At 47.1% G+C, this 19,655-nt stretch overlaps 5 protein-coding genes across 5 annotated transcripts; 3 read left to right on the top strand and 2 right to left on the bottom strand.

Annotated features, from left to right (window-relative positions):
* Nucleotides 1-1,838: 1,838 nt before the first annotated feature.
* On the top strand, nucleotides 1,839-3,389 carry LACBIDRAFT_333541 (uncharacterized protein; the record flags this gene model as incomplete). Its single annotated transcript, XM_001888152.1, has 7 exons — nucleotides 1,839-1,899; nucleotides 2,062-2,317; nucleotides 2,386-2,446; nucleotides 2,514-2,628; nucleotides 2,916-3,007; nucleotides 3,133-3,219; nucleotides 3,270-3,389. The coding sequence occupies 7 exons, from the start codon at nucleotides 1,839-1,841 to the stop codon at nucleotides 3,387-3,389; spliced, it is 792 nt and encodes a 263-aa protein (XP_001888187.1).
* A 2,909-nt stretch (nucleotides 3,390-6,298) lies between these two features.
* Nucleotides 6,299-7,791, top strand: LACBIDRAFT_312467 (uncharacterized protein; the record flags this gene model as incomplete). The annotated part of the gene is made up of 3 exons (XM_001888153.1): nucleotides 6,299-6,350; nucleotides 6,405-7,258; nucleotides 7,309-7,791. The coding sequence occupies 3 exons, from the start codon at nucleotides 6,299-6,301 to the stop codon at nucleotides 7,789-7,791; spliced, it is 1,389 nt and encodes a 462-aa protein (XP_001888188.1).
* A 1,092-nt stretch (nucleotides 7,792-8,883) lies between these two features.
* Nucleotides 8,884-13,993, bottom strand: LACBIDRAFT_333543 (uncharacterized protein; the record flags this gene model as incomplete). Its single annotated transcript, XM_001888191.1, has 12 exons — nucleotides 8,884-8,963; nucleotides 9,241-9,294; nucleotides 9,350-9,406; nucleotides 9,522-9,576; nucleotides 9,603-9,610; nucleotides 9,936-10,256; nucleotides 10,689-10,690; nucleotides 10,793-11,384; nucleotides 11,476-11,611; nucleotides 11,705-12,337; nucleotides 12,605-12,991; nucleotides 13,052-13,993. The coding sequence occupies 12 exons, from the start codon at nucleotides 13,991-13,993 to the stop codon at nucleotides 8,884-8,886; spliced, it is 3,267 nt and encodes a 1,088-aa protein (XP_001888226.1).
* Nucleotides 13,994-14,440: 447 nt separating this feature from the next.
* LACBIDRAFT_312471 (uncharacterized protein) lies at nucleotides 14,441-14,642 on the top strand (the record flags this gene model as incomplete). Its single annotated transcript, XM_001888154.1, has 1 exon — nucleotides 14,441-14,642. The coding sequence occupies exon 1, from the start codon at nucleotides 14,448-14,450 to the stop codon at nucleotides 14,640-14,642; it is 195 nt and encodes a 64-aa protein (XP_001888189.1). The 5' UTR covers nucleotides 14,441-14,447.
* Nucleotides 14,643-14,898: 256 nt separating this feature from the next.
* On the bottom strand, nucleotides 14,899-15,939 carry LACBIDRAFT_312472 (uncharacterized protein; the record flags this gene model as incomplete). Its single annotated transcript, XM_001888192.1, has 3 exons — nucleotides 14,899-15,321; nucleotides 15,411-15,472; nucleotides 15,531-15,939. 3 exons carry the CDS (start codon nucleotides 15,937-15,939, stop codon nucleotides 14,899-14,901), a joined length of 894 nt encoding a protein of 297 aa, XP_001888227.1.
* Between the last annotated feature and the right edge of the window lie 3,716 nt (nucleotides 15,940-19,655).

The following is a 19,655-nucleotide window of genomic DNA, read 5'->3' on the forward strand; positions in this document are numbered from 1 at the left end:
TTAGCGAAGTTGTAGCAGTTCTCTGAACTCACAATAATTGATCCCATTGGGGAGGTCGCTATTGATGCCATACATGGTAAGCCATTCTATCGAAAGTCTGATATTATACTGTTGGTGAAGAATTGCCTTTGTGAGTATGGAAGACGTGGATTACCTTCTTCGAGCATCAATATTGAAGATTAGCATGTATCACCAGCACTAGTAGCTGCCATTTACATCATGTAAAACCTGGCATGTACCATAGAAGTTCCTGCTTAGCTACCATGAATGAAATGAATTGAATTTTCATTCATTCATGGCAACTGTTTCATTCCAAGTCATTCTAATTCATTGCCATGGAGAATGAAATACTTTTCATTTCATTTCATTTTTTTCTTCATTTCTACTGACAAGAATGAAATTTATTCTGTTTCAATCATTCCTGGCGACTGTTTCATTTTTTTATTTCATTCCACCATGGCAACTGCTTCATTTTTTGCTTTATTCTTCTGTTTCATTCATTCCTGGCGACTGTTTCTTTTTTTTTTTTTCATTCATTACCATGGAGTTTTCATTTCATTCTTTCCAGGCAGTTATTTCATTTTTGTTTCATTCTTTCAGGCAACAATTTCGATGTTTTAATACACATTTAAATAAGGAAATAATATACAATTATACCTGATATGTGTTGTGCCCTACTTCAGTTGTGTGGGAGGCCATATGGGGGTACTTTTGCATTTGAGGCTCAAATACACAACAAGATAGGCATGCTGTTGCCAAATAAGGCACTTAAATATTTTGTATCAATTACATAATCATTTTCACAGCTGTAACAATGAAATAGGCACCTGCGAAGAATGAAGCAAGGAATGAAACAGTTGCCATGGTGGAATGAAATAAAAAAATGAAACAGTCGCCAGGAATGAATGAAACAGAATAAATTATCTAGAATGAAACAGGTGCCGTGAATGAATGAAAATTCATTTCATTTCATTCACGGTAGCTAAGCAGGGACTTCTATGGTACAGCTCAGGAGTACATGATGTAAGTGGTAGCTACCAGTCTCACCAGGATTAGAGTAATTATCTAATGGATCCCATTTTGTGTCAGGTGACGTTTTTTGGGCAACATTACACAAGTCATTAGGGCTTCGCTGTTCTTACCGGAGTTATGGCGGTTATCGGAGCTCATAATCACTGATCCCATTGGGGGGGTCGCTATCGATGCCATACATGGAAATCCATTCTATCGAAAGTCTGATATTATACTGTTGGTGAAGAATTGTCTTTGTGAATATGGAAGACGTGGATTACCTTCTCCAAGCATTCATATTGACGATTAACATGTATCGCCAGTATAAGACTACTTACCTAGGCTTCTAATAAAGTTGGCGATCACCATAAGTGCCCACCATAATAACTTTTTTTATTGAAAGTTTCACATTATGCTGTTGGCAGAAGATTATCCTCTTGAAAAAGGGAGATGCAGAGTGACCTTTTTTGAACAACATGATTGAAGTTTAGCATGTCCTACCGGCATTAGAGCTGTTGTCTCAATTGGTAATGGAGGGTTCCATTGTGGGGATCGCCACCCGTGTCCTCCAATGTAATATTTTTCATTCGAAGTCTGATATTGTGTTATAGACGGAAAATTGTCATCTTGAATATGGTGTATTGGAGATGACCTTCCCTCACAATATGTCCTGTGATTGAGCTTTTTACAATATCCGTCCCCTTATATAAGAGTATTTCTATTGGTATGTAATCCTGATTTATTTTGGGCCAAATTTTTTTTTTTTAAAGTTAGATCTACCTTTTTCATAACGCACTCACTTGCCTGATGGCAGTGGTTATCAAATGATGGTGGCGTATCATTGGTGGGTGGATGACTGTACTTGTTTGGTTCTGTTACTTTCGCAAGGTACGTTCGAAATTCCCAACCACCATGCTCCACCATGCGAGTCATTGCATGCTCATTCCGACTTTAACGACAAGCCTCAGTTCCTCCTTCCTTGATACCCTTCGGAACCTAGATACAACTGAACAGATATGTGGCCTCAAGCTTGAAGATACGGAGTTTTAGCGAGCCGTGGATCTACAGATCCACCCTACCACCCACACCTCTGGCACCTCCAATTTTCGACCCGATTCTCTCAGATCACACGATACGAAGGCTTGGCTCATGCCAACTACTCCGTGGAGCTTATAGCGCTCAATGGTCTTGTTTCTCTTGAAGTTTCCCTCTATGGTACCGAATGGAACAAGGACTCTCTTGTACTCGCCAGAATGCGACGGTTGACGGGTCCGACGGATGAATCTCAAAACCCTGAACAAGAACTGTGCTTCCGTCTACTCGGATGCCTCCGTTGAATTACGCGATCGAATCTACACCTCAATCTTGGTACAGATCCAGTTGGACGTTCACAATCTGGCCAGGACCAGCTCTAATGACAACGGGTGCTACCAGGGTTCACCCGATCCTTGGATACCTGTCATTTAACGCGAGAGACGATGTTATTCGATTTGGAATACAAGACATACGCCATTGAGCGTGTTTCCATATGTGGCGACTCGTTTGTTCTGTATGACTCGAGGTCAAAATGCCTATTCAGTTCGGTCATCATCGTCTACTGGTTTAAATTACCGGAAGGTGAAGGAGCAATAAATTTGGAACGCCTTTGTACGCGTATGTCGTTTGCCTTGTCCTATTTGCTTTTCGTTGCACTGCCCACCGTTTCTAACTAGCGATCGTTGCTTGAGGTGAATCGTTGATCTTCATGAGTGCCAGGTGACTAGACACGTCGCGTGGCGCCTGAAATGTTTATCAGAGGAGATGATACTGATTCTTCTTCCAGTTGTACGGTTTTTGCGGTGACGCCGAAGATTCAAGTCTATGCCGTCGAATCAAATGACACACATGCTGGGGGCTGTACGCAGGCCCTTCACAGACTCTGGCTTTATTTCAAAACTCAGGAACTGATCTCGCCATCTCCAAATGCCAGTGTACTTGCTGCAATTTCACCTTCAAGGTATGGGATCTATTTTTAACCGCGTAATCAAAATTAATTTGAATTTTATGACGCAAGCCTCTGCGGTAGTAACATTGCTCAATATTCTTTGCCTTTCGTCCGTTCAGACAATGTTTTGCACCTAGATGTTGGCCGTGCACCTGGATGTTCCCCGCCAGCTAGCAACCGAAATCCCTCATGCACTCCAGCTTGACCGAGAACGGAACGCTACTGTATGTCTGTTTTGAAGACTGCATCCATACTACTTGTGGAATATCACAAGTCCGCTTCCCGAATCCTCGCTGTCCAGGGTGCATCCAATTTCTCTACAACCTATACTGATCGCTTAATCTCGTCTACGCGTTTTACTTCTATGAAAACTGAGCATACGGGCAACGAATAGGTTCCCCCCGCAGCGATCTAGAACTTCCCGCGTAACATGATTTTATAAAATTGTGGAATCTTATGGAGGCCATCAATAAATCAACCACCGGGGTAGTGATTCGTCCACCACAGCGATGGCTCTCCGTGATCTCCATCTCGTCGTCGGGATGGTTCTCGATACTTCCATAATTGCTTATTCCTCGTTCTCTGGATGGCTTTTGCAGGTGGCGCTAGGCTGGTCTGGCAAACCGGACTGCCTGTGATTCTTGCAGCCGCGCAGGCGCTGTGTATTTCGCTTGGGACGACTTCTGATCTGCGTTGTTCGCCGGGCGTTTTTTTTAAAAAAAACCCCTCACGCTGTTGCGTTTTGGTCAAGTCGGTTATGACTCTTTCCCGTTTATCCCAAGCGTCAAAAAATTACCTACTGTTCAATTGCCAGAAGGCCACCTAGGTCAAAACACTCAAGAGACGTTGGAGGGCGGCCGTCAATGTCGCCTGTCGGACTTGAGGTCTTACAAAGTATGATAAATGGCTGATGCTGCGGGTCCACGTAAATTAAAGTTGCACTGCACAGCAGTTCATTCCTTCTTTCAAGGCCGCCAGGGCGACGGGTTGTCAAAATTATGATGTCGATCCCCGAGAACATTTCCCTTGTGTTTCCTGTGTTTGAGACGCAATGTCGGATTATTATTCAGTTGTTATCCGGGGGGGTAAAATTCTTTTCATTTCCGAAGTAGCGGCATCTTAGTGCAACGCTCGCCGTCGATCAATCAAATCGCAATAACCCTTGAGAGGCGGGGACGAATCATCTCGAGTCATACGCGCATTTGCCGTTGCACCGACCGCTTTCATTAGACTCAGTAGAACTGCTTTAGACGGCCAACATTTATTCCCGCCAAAGCCCCGTCGCCCGATTGGACAGGTAGTAATTTCTCAGAGCCCTGGAGCCGCAACGTAGACTAGACGCCGAGCTAGCCCAGATGATGGGAAGAGTTCGAGATGCCCGCGATCTTATCCAATAACTGAAGGGCAGATTGAATGCACCAAAACGTCGGCTTAATTAATGAAAGCTCTACACAAGACAACATACGGAACGGATCGGAATAGCTCATTGATGACTCCAAGATAACTCGCCACGGTGAAAATACGAGAGCAACATTGATTTTTAGCAGCCTGCGTCGAGGCAACTCTTTTCTGGTTATTCCGTCCTCGGTGGGAGTAATCCAATCTATAGCCGGGCTCGCGGACGTTAAAATTTAGTCCCTGACGCCGTGTGTTTCAATTTTGAATGCATGGCCAAAATCGATCTATCAGGATTCAGGAAGACTCTTTCGGGTATTGTGGGAGATAGCTGCAATTCTGATTTGTTATCAACAGACCAGATTTTTGGGGTATTTTCGTTTCTCGGAACCTTTCTTCTCTGAAGTCCGAAAGCTGGGTGGCAGGTAATTTTGTAAATCATGACTACTCGATCGCATTGAAATTCCCTGCAGTGTGATTACAGTGTCGAGCTGCACAAATTCAGTTAAATGGCGATCACGATTATGAAAGAAAAAAAATTCAGCGCTACATATCAACGATTCAATCGCGGGGATGGTCGAATGATGCAAATTTGAAACGCGACGAAAGGCGGTGGATACAAACACTGATAGGTATCATTGCTAGAAACTGAACAAGGTCTCTTGGAATAGATACATTGTTTGCGTTGCTCTGTGATAAACTGGGAAGGTTCAATATTGGCCTAGCATTGAACTGAATAATGTTATATTCTGCTCACAAGGATAGCCTGTGTTGGACAAAGGAGTCGGAGAGTTGTGAGGTGTGATCCGGCCTAAGCATATGCAAGAGTGAGAGGACATCACGTGCCCCCGCCTGGAACTGGGCGTCAACAAAGAAACAAGATCGCCTAGATTTGAGAAGGACAGCCCACGCTTATTGTATGATTGAAGCAATGCATGATCGGTCGGAGCCTGCGGCCTCTTGAGTCTTCCAAATACGTAGGCTACTTAGTGGAGCGGAAGAGGTGGTTACCAGTGATGCGTAGGAATGGGAGTCGTTGTTTTTTGAGGCGTTGCCTGGCAGTTTGACGTTTGGCTGCCGGAAAGTGCTGTACCGACGGATTGAGAGCCGTGCGCCGCACGGGTAAGTTCACCTCATCGCAACGAACTAACTTGGTGGCCAATGCAGAATTGCAAATCACTTTGGGTCGTAAAGTTGATCGTTCTCCAGTATAAACTCCATAAGGGGAGACTGCACATACTTCACCCTTGAGAGTGTCAAGAACGTCTTCAGCCCTTCTTGAAAGCTAGGCTGGCTGAGAGATATGGCTGAGATGACGAGCTTGAGCCATACTCATATCGTAATAAGATCTTGAGATCGACGAGATTCACCTCCGCCACATCTCGATCAGGGCGCTGAGCAAGCGCTGAATGGCGGCTTGTCACAAAAAGGTCAACTGAAAACTCACTAGACCATACAGAGATGAGGGCTGGTGTATCCTCAACTCTTCTTTTGCTTACTATCAAGAGCTAACTTCTGAGACATTTGCGTGAGTAAAGTGGCTGCGACAAAGCTAGCATGGGCCATTTCCTGGTCGACGTCAAGCTGAGGACGGCGGGAACGGATGGGAGAGAGGCTGATTTAGATAAATTGAAGATGAAGGGTTTTGCAAACGTGGTGGTTCCAGATTTCTATTTTCGGTCCGTCACGCTGATCATCCAGATAAAGCAAGTATTGTGTACCGTCACGTACGCACTTACCCCTCAACAAATTCCAGGACCTCCAGCGACCCTTCAAAAGTGTACCGCGACCCTTGTCCAATACAATGTATAAGAGTGGGGTGGAAGTTGCCTCGTGTATTTCTTCTTGCGATCTTGTGTGGGCACCATATCGGCGTCGTTATTATCGAACCCAACGCGCTCATTAAGGATGCCTGCCGCCAGGACAAGAACTTCCAGGCTCAGTGGTAACGAATTTGAGGGTCGGTTTTTCCTTTACTTGAAGTCAATTTTTACTGAGCCCAGTCGTTTTACAGAGCACTCGCTGTGGACAGCGCCCGCGCCTCCTGTGAGCGGCAGTAGTATAGCGTTCACAACCAACGTTACGCCAGGGACCTTCAATGATCCTCTCCCTCAAGTGATTGACGACTCACCTTGCGAGTCTCTCCTGTTCCCTCCCCAGCCTCCTGGATACCCGGCCCCTCGGAGACAAGCTCACAGCAAGAAGAAGCCCGAAAATCACATCCCTCGCCCCCCCAACGCGTTCATTTTGTTCCGTTCTTCGTTCATCAAGAGCCAGCACGTCTCTACAGAGGTCGAGACGAACCACAGCACGCTCTCGAAAATTATTGGTCTCACTTGGCAAAATTTACCGAACGAAGAACGTCAAGTTTGGCACGCGAAAGCGAAGCTTGCCCTCGACGAGCACAAGCGGAAATTCCCTCAATACGCGTTCCGACCTTTGCATAACAAGAACAAAGGCGGGGAGAAGCGTAAGGTTAGGGAGGTGGGACCGAAGGACCACAAAAGATGCGAGAAAATTGCGGAATTATTGGTTAAGGGCAAGAAGGGTCAAGACCTCGACGCTGCGATTCAGGAATTTGACAAATATCACGTTCCCGAAATTGTTACTCGTTTCGAGACCCCCATTACCTCTCAATCGTATAACCGACGACCTTCTTCCGGTTCCAAGCCAGAGACGTCCGCGGGTCGCTCACGTCGTCGCCGGTCGTCGAGTTCACAAGTTATGCGACAGTCTTCGCCTTCTCGTTTCTCGCCGTCTTCCTACCCCCTTTCGCTCCAGTTAGAGCGGGATGATGTTTCCGATTCATTATACACCATACCTTCGTTTGACCAGTACCCGTTCCCTTTGAAACAAGAACCTTCATTTGTAGGTCTTCCGCGTTCTCCGTCCACTTCATTTCTAATTTTTTTATTCAGGACTTTGAGACATTCCCTTTCGACCCCTCGCTACCCCTCTTTCCCTGTGACTCGCTATCACCTGCGGTTCATCCTCAAGGAGGCCTACACGCTGAATTCGCAGACGCCGAAGCTCAGCCGCCTCGACTCTCGATCGACGCCACGTTTACGCCAGACGTCAATACATGGACCCGGTGCGATTCACCCTTATCTGCGTCGTCGGGTAGCATGCCTACCACCCCTCCTTACATCGACAGCCCATCCCCTGATGGCTATCATGGATACAATATTGTAGACTCCGCCACGCCCCATTATTCTAGGGACGATGGGCTGCCACAGTTTCCTTCATACCCGGACTGTTCGGACCATTTCGTCGGCAGCGAAAGTTTTCCTACCGCTCCTTCTGGATTTCATTCATACCATCAGGGTCAGGGCAAGGCTGATGCTATACCCGACCTGGATTTCTCATCGCTTATGGCGTCCCTGCCACCCTATGCGCTCTGAGGTTTGTTCGGACCAAATGTATAATTCAAGCAGGCCTATCCTTAATGTATCTACTAACTAGGCAGGACACAGTCAGGCACCCTGTGACTTTCCCGCTCCTTCGTTGCACTTTCTGTGTCCATTCAAACAACGGTTGAATACCTTATTAACTTTTTATTATCGTTAGCTGTATGTACATACTTCAGCGTTCGTTCGTTCTTTCACATAGCTGGCCTTGTATAATAGAATATGTAATCATTACTACCTTCTAGTGTCTGAATAGAAATAAGCATCGCGAATATTCGTATTCTCTCAGTCTATAAGCTGATTTAAACCTCTTTCGAGTTGGGTATGCGTGTTATCACTTATGTTAACAGAGGAACGCCGAATACTGATCAGGTACAAGCAAATATGCCTACACGACAGCGGCGGCGGACGGTAACTCACTTTGAATGTTGGTGCGGGGTTAGTAAGTTAGTGTTCCCTGATGCTCCATATTTCGACAGAGAAAGCGATTATACAGAACCTTTACGTTTGGCCACGAGATAACGAACCCAATCAAAGGAAGAGTGGTGGGATATCGCTGGGCGTTATGAAAGCCCTTTCCATAGGAAAAAACGATCTTGCGACAGCGTAGAAAAGACGGAAACCCACAGTGATAGCCGAGGAGGCATTGCACGAAGGACATGAACACTAAAGCATGGTTGGCAAGTGCTTTCCACAAAGATATAGTCTTGCAGCAAAATCGAAGAAACAAGGGCGTAAGCGTGTACGTTTGTTGGGACGATCTTCCAACTGCGCAATGAGGTCGGGCCCGCCGCAATTCTCATAGTGCTACTACTCTCCATCTAACGTGCGCCCAAGCAGCCAATACGGGCTAACACTGTTACACGAGTGGTTACATAGAGATTGCATAACAACGAGGGACACTTATCTGAGTTTCAAGTACCTGACCTGGAGAGATTGGAAAGAAACACGAATGGTTAGAAGGCTACATATCCCGTAAAGCTATAAGTGTTCATCGTTAGAAACAGTGACGTCCAGGCGCTAGATAACGTTTTCGCAAGGTGTGAAGGCGAGCATCGATTTATCGCATGCCGACATCATGGTCGATCAGACGATCGTGATCGACTGAACCAATATTCTTTGCGTGGCCAATGCAACGTTGCCCCCCTCATCCAATAAGTTACTTCCTGTAGGGTGATTCAGCGAAAGACGCTATAGAGAGGTTAAAAAAACTACTACCACTCACAACGAATTACTGAGCAAAGAATAGAGACCAGCTTAGCTTCGTACCTCAAGTATTCCCATGTGTTCCTGTCAAGAACATGACGACAGAATGGTTTCGTCCCAGGGACGGGCCAAATCGATCAAATCAAGGGAAAGACCTGCCAGGAGACGCCAGATAAGATTGGCCATTTGAATGATTGATCTCACTAAAGCGACTTGCGCGATCGAGGCTGTACACACCAGCTTCCATCCCAGAAGCCCAGAAGCACAAGTCATTCATTGCCGGCCTAAACGCTGAAGCGAGATGGAAAAGGAATCGTCAGGTGCGACGTGTTAGACCAAAACTCACGAACCTTTATGCCATAGCTAGGCTCCGTGCAATGAGTAGTGTAGAGGATAACACAGGCTGGCCGCTTCCAAGTCAGACCACGTCAAAGAAAGACAGTACGCAATGAATGCAAGTCACTGTCAACGTCGAGGGGAAAATGTAAGGCGCTAAAAGGAATGCCGGCAAATCGCACCAGACCGGGTGGATTCAGGGCCCCACCAGAAACTAGAAAACACTATCAGCGAGCTCTGAGGTACACCAATGAGGTACCTACAGACAGTTCTACGTCAAGTTCCCATGAGAAATCAAGACTCAGCTAAGTAGCGCCTAGTGAGACCCTATCGCAAATTGAGGTATCATTGCCCAGGAAAAGAAAATGGTGTCTTGACGAGATCTGGGTTCGTACATCTAGTAGTCGTTCACATAATCGAGAACTTCTCTGCAATGTCGATCGTCCTCGTGGTATTCGGCTCGAGACAAGAAAAAGGCGGTCAACGTAGCATTTACTACTTGCCGTCGTCGACCTGCCATGACGCTGATTCCATTGCTTGTCTTTATCAACATTATTTAATTAGCCATATGCGGCAGCTAGTTGCGGCGCACTTACCCCGGAAGACTACGCTGCTAGTGGAGGCTGCACTGCCAGTAAATTCGTTTGACGGTTGACCGCTATCCAACCGCAATCGTAGCAGGGATTCCCACTCTCCAGTCAAATTGGCACCGAATTCGAAACAGCGAGGAAACAGTTGTACGATAGCCGTGAGTTTGACGCAATGCCAGGCTGTCCCTGCTTGCCTGTCCAAAGTTGTGAGTTGTGGAGAAGAAGTGAACGGTGTGACTTGGGCGTGACCGCCTTTCCAGCGGATCACGATCCCGAATGCCGGCAAATTTGAGCGAATATGTTGCCTCCCGCTTGGAACAGCCGCCACTGCGAGCTTTTCTCAGACTAAAAAATGAATCACCCAAAGTTTTGGTACAGGATCGTCCAATGGCACGCACGTTTAATTATTAAAGTTCACTCATGTTGTGGCGACATCCAGATAAATTTTCTTCCACCATCAATACCCTAGAATAATACCAGTTGATATCAAGCACCATCCAACGCTTTTTTTTTTAACCTCGAAAGGCTTTTATTTCAAAACAACAATCGTGTCGCTAGTGTTTCAAAAAAACGCGGAGTGCCGGGAACTCCAAGCGAGTATAAGTCCCTGACTCTTTAAGCGCCCTCCATGACTCTTGGAGAGAAAAAATCGGATCTACTTGGCAATTGCTCCTACCTGACATCTGAGCACTCCCGACGCGCCGTTCCAGACTTGACTGGAACAAGAGAACCAAGCTGGGCAGTCTGGTTGGCACATACCCCTACAGAAATTACAAAATCAGCGATACAGTTCGTAAAAAGAACAGGGTAAGTACAGGAGTCAAATGATACAGTAGATAGAAAGAAAAATACTAACAAGTCACCGAACAAAAAACCCAACACCAACGCCAACACAGAATCCGCCAATCAAAGCAAACCGAACGTGGAACTCCCCCAGGGCGTCCCAAAACTCTGAAAAGGTACTCTCAATCCTGCTCCGCAGTGGATCAAGCAAGGAGACAGAAAACATCAAAAGTGACGGGAGGTGAAGAGGGTCAAAAGGAGGCGAGTTGGCGTACGGGCGACTGGACGAGACCGAGCGCTCTGCGAGCTGTGGCTGAGGTCGTTTAACGTCTCGCTCAGTGATGGTTCCCTCTCGCACACGTTTCGAAACATCCTGCGAGAGTGTAACCATCCATTCCGATTCCCACTTGGCTTTATCCCATCTTTGCTTTTCTCTGTGTACATCACGCTCTCTTTGCGCTTGGTGGACATGGTCAACTGAGCGCTCCACCTCGCGCCATCGTAGAAAGCGATCGGCTGCCTCCGTGCGCAGTAGTGTGAGCGTCTCCGGAGAATGAAAGAGACCCGCCCGAAGCGCGACAGCGTTTGCAGGTCGGAAGGATGACAATTTGGCAGAGCCCGAATCCCGGAGACGCGGGAGAACTATGATAGGTATTTCGTTTCCCAGATTATCTATAATTAGTTGATCAAGTATTGTTGGAGCTGTCATGGATGGATCAATAACGGAGCGCAGCAAGAGTAACATCATATCAATTGCGCTCACCAGATGTTAGCAGAAAGACGAGGGCGGTGTACAACGGCGTGGATGCGGATGATATTAGGTTGGCGACTACGGCAGAAGGTTGCTGGTTCGGATGCAAGACATCCGATACAGCATTAAATGGTGAATGTATGATAGTCTTTATATTCGTGATCAGTTCGTGTCCCTGTCATCATAATCCACGTTAGCTTTATCAAGAGCAGGGGTATCACACGAGGCAGGAAGCACGCACATCATTATGATAATTGTACCCAGGCAATTCCACGATCTCCACGTTTCGAGTAGGCTCGAACTTCTCGAGGCCATGATTATCTTTATGTTCGATCCAATCAGTGGAGGCGCGAAGAACCTTGCCATACTCTGCATCCTCCCATGTCCCCACTTCCACAACATCCTCGTTGTCCTCAAGCAGCAGGCCCGTCAAAAAGCTCTTCCCTGCTCCCTGACTGCCAAGTACTAACAATCTCAACTCGCCCAAAGTTTGCCCGTAAGGCGTCGGCCGACAAAGCGCAGGAGGCATGGTCAAGGATGGAATGATGAGCGCTTCAGTAGTATCCCTTCCATGATCTGAGTGCGGACGTGAATATCTCGGGCTCGCGGCAGATGAACTGAAGAAGAAAGAAGACGAAACAGAAGGCAGCGACGAGACGTCCGAGGAAGGACTGTCCGGCGGTGAAGGCAGCGTGCTCGACCTCGGCGATGATGGCACCGAGCCGTTGTTCGCTGTCAGACAGGTGTTGATCTCTGATATATTCTGGTGCAAGGAGCGAACGGTGGATGTGCTGGTGCTGATATTACCCTCCATAACGCAAGGCCAGTTGAGGAGAGGAGACAAGAAGCAGAATAACAGAATAACGCCATCTATCTATAAGCTAGACACGTGTATCGCGAGATAAGATAAGATAACAGATCGCATACGATAATAATAATTTGACTACCATGCGGTACGGAGTCCTCGAGATCCCTAGATCTAAACCTAAGCGGGCAAGAAAGCGTCATGAGTTGCAATGCCGCCTTCTTTCAAACGTCGCTTCATATGTTGGATTTCAAACCACCGGTCGAGTGTGTCCATAATTTCCTAAAGCAGTACTCAATGAGAATCACGAAGTCATCACTAGCACAAAGGACTTACCATGAGGAGCGTATACGAAGGACTGGAAGGACCCTCAGGAGCCCAAACGTAAGCCCCACTTTCAGCGTAAGCCCCATATTTATTGTAAATCCCACTTTCGATGTAAATCGACCCAAGGTCCCGATAAATATCTACGACACCTTCGTGTGTATATTTCGGACTGCAAAATTTGACGCCAGCCATACTGACGATCGCATGAATTGCCGACAATCGGTGAATAGAATCCTCAGAGTCTAGTAGGAAGTCCAGGCACTTGATAACTTCGCTTCCGTGGATAATCCCAATACGAAATAGACAACCAATAGCTCTTGCCACGCCGAGGCCAAGTTTGAAACGAGCGGGAAAGTCTTCGATAAATAGTGGTTCGCTGAGATTCAACCAGGTCCCCTGTACATCATGAAATTAAAATAAGCATTTGAAAACGCAAGGAATAAAAAAACAACGCACGTCTCTCCAAAGATGCCAAAATTGAGCCATGGCAAAACTCCCCAAACGGTCTATGAAAGACTTTACCAGAAGGCTACGCCGGGCTTTAAGCTGTTTGATAACCAATAGAATCACGACTGCATGAAACATAAGTGCATCAGTACTCTCAAATGACGCAGTTAGAAGCGTGTTAGCAATAGCGACAGGCCCAGACCACTCTAAAGCATTGACAGTGTCGAAGACCTTGCGATGAATAATAGCCCAATCGACATCCAGAGAAATAGGAGTATCAGCAGAGTCCACGCCTAAATCAGAGAGAACTGGACTACCAGGGACCGCGTAGCAGTTCTCATAGCTTGACACCAGCGGAAACCCAGAGCTAGGCAGGACATACTGCTCGGAACATACATTGAACGACTGGGGCCCTCCAGCATAGTTCTGAGAAGCCGCAGGAACAAGACGCCTAACAGGAACTCCAGAGGCCGCATGCAAGCGATAATGACTCTGAGGCCGAACCACTTGAACAACCGGAGGGCGCGTATACATACCTTGATAGTAGTCCGCATCCGGGTTCCAGTGTACCTGCCTCTGAGTCTCAGCGGTCATAATCCCCCTAGTCGTCGGATAAAAAGCAGTCCGATAGCTAAAGCTGGTCCTCAGTGGCGTTGCACAATACCGCGGCGGAACCGCGACGCGCGCAGGTGGTGGCCGTACAAGTCCGACGAAATCTCCCCGAGTCGAGAACAAGAGCGTGCAAATATTATCGTTGCGGGGGCCAGACAGAGGATTGACAGTGGGCCCGCGAACCGGCAGGGGTCGGCTAGTATTATCGATAGCGCTCCATGCGTTCGTAGTCCTGTCCATTGGAGGAGGCAGCACACCGGCAGTTTGGGCCTGGAAGACGTTTTGCGACGGCAACGGCATAGCCTGCTGATGGCGATGGGCGCTGGTGTTCGGTGGCATTGTTTTGAAATTTGATCAAATTTGAAAGTAGAGATCACAAATGAGTGGCTCGGGGATTGGGAGGATGGAATGAATGGAGGGAGTTTGGAAACACCGTTCGGTTTTTATACATCTAAGGACAAAGCAAGGTGGCATTTGCTGGTGATCAGGTGCAGTGCGCATGACTTTGCGGTTGATGGAGCCTTTGTAGGTGTCACTATCTATCGATTCGTTGGCGTCAGCCGTTCGTTCAAAGGGAAGGTGGTGAGGAACGTGGAGCATTCAAGACAGACAAAAGTAGACAAAGGAAAAGAGATGGTGTTTGAAATTTGATTGATCATGATCGGCGCGGGTTATGTGCAGAGCCCTTTGTCGGTGTTCATTGTCTTCAGCGTAACGGTTTCAGTCGAAAGGGAAAGCGGTGCACAAAGGATAACGGTGCTCAATCTCAAGTTACAATCGCCCTCGTTAGATCATGATTGAAACGCCATTATATTTTCTAGTTCAACCAAACGTATACACAGCAACCCAAACTTCAAGTTCACTAGAATCGGTGCACCCGACAAAGCAACAAGTATGTAAGCAGAAACGCAGGCAGGCAAGTAAAAAAAAGAAAAGAAAATCCGAGGATATTAAAAGCATTAAGGGGGGAATGGAGTTACTTAAATAAATGAACCCATAAGAAAGAAAGAGAGAAAAAAAGAGAGATAAAGAAAAGAAAAGAAGAATGGTCCTGAACACAAGGTTAACGAAGAAAAGTTCCGTTTGTCAACAAGTGCAACAAAGAGCTGAAGATAGATAAGAAGGGTCCGGGGAGGGGACACTCCTGATAGATGAAAGAGCTTGACCGGCCTTCGCTTGACTTGCAAGAATATTCTGGGTCGGAACAAGGGCCATGACCTGGGACAGGGGCGAGGGGTCCGAGGTCATGGGCGGGGTTGAGCAGCATGGGCGGGACGTGGGGGGTCCACAGTGGTCATATAACATGATTCATGAATCGTGCATATCATTGCGGCGTGAGCATGCGGGATGAGCTTTTCGTGGTTTGATTGGTGAGAGATGTAGACGTTTGTTTGATTTGATTGAGCAACGCGGTTCTTTGCTTCTTTCCAAGAGAGGTAAGGGGGGGTAGCGCGGGGAGGGCGTGGATGGTGCGGGTAGTACGACACCGAGGGGCAATAATGATAAAAACATGTCCATGCAGAACCCAAAAACATGTCCGTGCAGAACCATGCCAAAATAAGAAACATCGAAAGAATAAAAAAAACAAAATCGATGGTTGGTGGGGCTCTAGAATCTAGACCATCGATGGCGGGCGGCGCGATACCTGGATCTGGGGTGTCGCCGGTCTAGATGGTGGTCTTTGCGTTGGTTTTCGGAAAGTCTATGTAAAGGACGGTCAAAGCACATATAGCCTCGATAGGGGGGCGGAACATACATGTCTGGACATGATCATCTTAGCCATCGATACAGGGACATCCGTTTGATACAGCCCCGGCGCTGATAAGCAAAAGGCATGAATTCAACAAGATGGGGACCCTGGGAATAGAGGACGTACTGGGGTGCTCAAACGTCGGCCCAGGCACACGATTTTGGTGCTGCCAAGATGATTTACCAGTTGCGACACCCACACCCATTCCTACACCGTTCCCTATTATTAAGGCGCTTGCAGCGGCAAGAGACAGCGGCGGCGCTGGCAGACTATCCCATGTGATGAGGCCCCACCCAAATGACGATTGAGGTCGAGAACGCAATTTTTGATCTTCTTGCGGTCCAGGACCTGGCTTTAAGGGCGACGGTTGGGAGCGCATGAACAGAAAAGCAGCGCGGATGAAGGCGAGCAAGACGAGGGAGGCGAGCAACGACAAGAGAGTCGAAGATGCTGAGGGGAGTGTGGAGAGGGTCAGGTCGACTTGGGATATGGTCACGGGCATGTGCATGTTTGACGGAAGACGGAGGAGCATCATGGCTCCAGAGTCACTCGACGGAGGGGACGTCGAGGAGGGAGGTGGACGATGGCGACGACGGAAGGGGTAGAAACAGCGACGTGGTCAGCAACAAAACGAGCTGGCTTGGCAAGTCTATAAGACATCGGCGTTCGCCGCACGCATGGGTTCATTCCTTTTTTGGATGTCATGTGTGGGCCGAGATCAACCCTGAGTGCATTCATTCCTTTTCTTATCTCGCAAGAATACTATCTCCCGACATAATCCCTGACCACGAGTACCATATCTTCCAGAAAAATCCCTTTCTCCACTCGATTGTCCTGCCAGTGTTCGCGTCCAACACTCGTCCCCAGACCAACCTGACGCTGATTCCGTAACGCGGACTCGTGATGCTGGAGTTCTGATCCCACAAATGATTGTCAAGATGATAAGGGATAAAATGGCGTCAATCTTTCTCTTCTTTTCGCTTCCCCCGCACCACCACCACCCGACTAGGCTTCGACGCTCCCCACTCAGGTGTTCCGATCGAAGGATGTGGAGACAGGACGGGAGGCGTGTTGTGGATGTTTTCAGGATAGACTCATGATCAGTTTTCATTCCGGAGACAAATAGGCATGGTTACGTCCTATGTAGCGGGGAAATTAATGAAAAGAACACCCTTACTGCGTGGTTGGACACGCTCTGCGTGAGCTGCATCCCGCCTGAGTTCGTCTAGACAACAAAAAAAAAACACAGAACAGGGACAAAAACTTCGCTGGAAGCAGGATTTGAACCTACGCGGTGAAACACCAAGTGATAATTCTTAATAAGATTGGGTGACTTCCCGTAACATAAATTTATATAAATGAATAAATCTGACCCTTATCGGAGTTTGAAATGGGAACCCTGGCTTGCGATTTAATCAAGCAAATAAACCGTAACGCCAACTGATTAGATTTATTCACTTGACTTGAATAAACTTACTTCCCTCTCATCTGAGTTATTTTGAGGGCACACAGGTCCATGGATGGGTGTATTATAGTTGATCCTCAATCATATCAGCCAGAAAGTAGGACACACAATGAATGAAGCCGAGAAAAAGTCAAGTTGAGCTGAATAATGCTATGGTTCTGTGTGTTATGTGCTGAGAGGATTGTTTGTGGAAGAAAAACAGCTTCGAAGAGGAAATTTTGGAGCCATAGGATGTTGGCACTGCTAATTAACTCCATAATTGCTTCAAATTATAACGAGAGAGCGGACTGCCCTCAGCTGCAGGAGAGTAGGGGGGGATGAGGTAGAGCTGACTAAGCTAGGTGGGAAGAAAACGCACCCAGGAAGGAAAGGTGTCATGATGGCAGGGTTGATTCCAGCGTTTGAAATCTATTCGAGGGGTCTGTACCCTCTGAATAGATTAAGGTTTATAACTGGGTGCCAACCAGGGCCTCCATCAAAGTTGAACCCTTACAAGACTCGGCATCCCGGCAAAAGACCCTAGATCTCGTCGATTTATTTAAATCTAGCGAATTTGTGTTACGGGAAGTCACCCATTGATGTATTCAAATCACTCGCCTTAACGACTCGGCCATTCCAGCTCAGGACGCACGGAGAAACACAAAATGAATTGAATCTTCAAAACAAACATCTCGGTTGTCGCTACGGTGCAGTGCAGCTGTAAAGGACGGCGATGAATCAATAATTTACTGGCTATCCTATTCGATTTCCTCGACGCAGGCTGGAAATTCTGCGGGAAAGGTCAATAAATCACCAAATACAAATTCTGACCCTTGCCTTGAAACCAGGTACTACATATATTTCGCAACACACCCAAATCAACCTTTTCAGAAGAAATTATTGACACGCCTCTCCTCGACCGATAAGTCTAACCTTCTACCTGGCTGGCAGAAGCCCAAAGTGACATATTCCAGACTTGAAGGTAAGAGGGAAAACCATTGCCTGAATGCCTGCAAATTGAAGGATGACCGACATCAGTTGCATGTATCTCTACGCTCCGCTCCTAGTATGATTGAGGGAGGTAGGAATTTGAGTAGACTGGGCTTCACGTATATGCCTTGTAAAATAAGACACAGTCCGCGCGCTTGTCGACGATTGATCTCAGAGATAGAATATGGGATTGAGTGGCAGGCATCATCAAAGTTGTGCTCATCGCCAAATCAGATTGACTGTAGCAAGAACTTGAGGCACGGCATTTGAACATCGGAGAAGCCGCAGCTGCGTCAAGCATGGAAGTCGACTTAAGGCCCAAGAAAATCGAGAATTCTCGCATACTCGAGTCTGCTACTAGTAAGACACAACCTTGTGATTGGCGGAAAGCGATTGAAAAAGGTGTCGCATGTTCTCCCATTCGTCGGCGATGGGCTGAAGGAGCGTGCTGGCAAACAACACCAATTAATGAGCTCAAGTATTGTAAACACAGACAAATAGCATAAGTACTTGCCTTCTGCGTGGCTTCCGAAGCAGCCGTACAAGCGATCCGAATTGCAACTACACGAGCGGGATCAAGTAATGAGCGAGATTCGGCGAAAGCTGGTCATGGTCGGCGATGGATGTTGTGGCAAGGTGGGTTCAAGTAGCTGCGCCTAGTACTATCAGTCAACAGTAGATTTGAACTGTGCTTGAATCTTACTATGCAGACATCCCTGGCGCTTTTATTTTCCACTGGTGTGGTACAGCAGGTATGCATATTGTCTATACGAGGAATGGAAATTTATTAATTTAGCGTTATTGATAGTCACCACAGGGAACCATCTTTGACAATTACGTCGCCGACGTCGAGGTGGACGGGAAACATGTGGAACTCGCCATCTGGGATACAAGTAGCACAGAGGACTATGATCGCCTCCGTCCTCTAAGTTACCCCGACGCGCATGTCGTTCTTATATGTTTTGCCATTGACGGTCCTGATTCTCTGGATAACGTTCAAGAGAAGGTGAGCAATGCACTGTTTCTCGTGTCTTCGCTGAGACTATTGACGTCGCCGCCAGTGGATTTCTGAGGTGATGCACTTCTGCCCAAGAATTCCTGTCATTCTGGTAGGCATCAAGGTTGAACTCACACACTATTAAGGAGCTTCAAAGAACTCACCAGCGTCCCGTTACGTTTGATGAGGTGGGGGTTATTCTTATCTGCTGACAATATAATCAATTCATGTCAGGGAATGGAAGTTTCGAGGAAGATACAAGCGAAACATTATGTTGAATGCTCTGCAAGGACTGGAGAAGGTGTCTCTCTTGTTTTTCAACATGCAACACGCGAGGCACTTCGCCCTCGCCCAAAACCCTTACGCAAACCTTCGAAAGGTTTCAAACCATTCAAAGTACTACTGAGGGCCCCACTTGAAGGTGGGGAAATGGCAAACGTGGAATCCGAATCAGCTCCTCAGCTAGATGACGTCGAAGAGCAAGAGTTGAAGAAATTATTACTTGCGGCTACATCTGCTGCTCCTCAGCCGCTTAAAAAGTTTAGATTGTTGATCATCGGGAAGACAGGATGTGGTAAAACCACGATTCTGAGCAAGGTGAATACTTGAGTCAAATCACGAGCCCCAGATAAATAATGAATTTATTCTAGGTGTGCGGTGGAAATATGGTAAGGGTTAACGCGAACTCTATCAAGCTCAGCTGATTTTTTTCTTTTCTTTCCAAGGTGGACCGTCCTAGTATCACGGTAAGCAGAGTAAGCCTCAATCAGATCCGGCATGAAATGATATCGTTCAGAGAGGTCTTCACGACATTGAGAAG

Source organism: Laccaria bicolor, genomic scaffold (genome assembly GCF_000143565.1).
Source record: "Laccaria bicolor S238N-H82 LACBIscaffold_52 genomic scaffold, whole genome shotgun sequence".
In the NCBI taxonomy this organism is placed as follows: Eukaryota; Fungi; Basidiomycota; class Agaricomycetes; order Agaricales; family Hydnangiaceae; genus Laccaria; species Laccaria bicolor.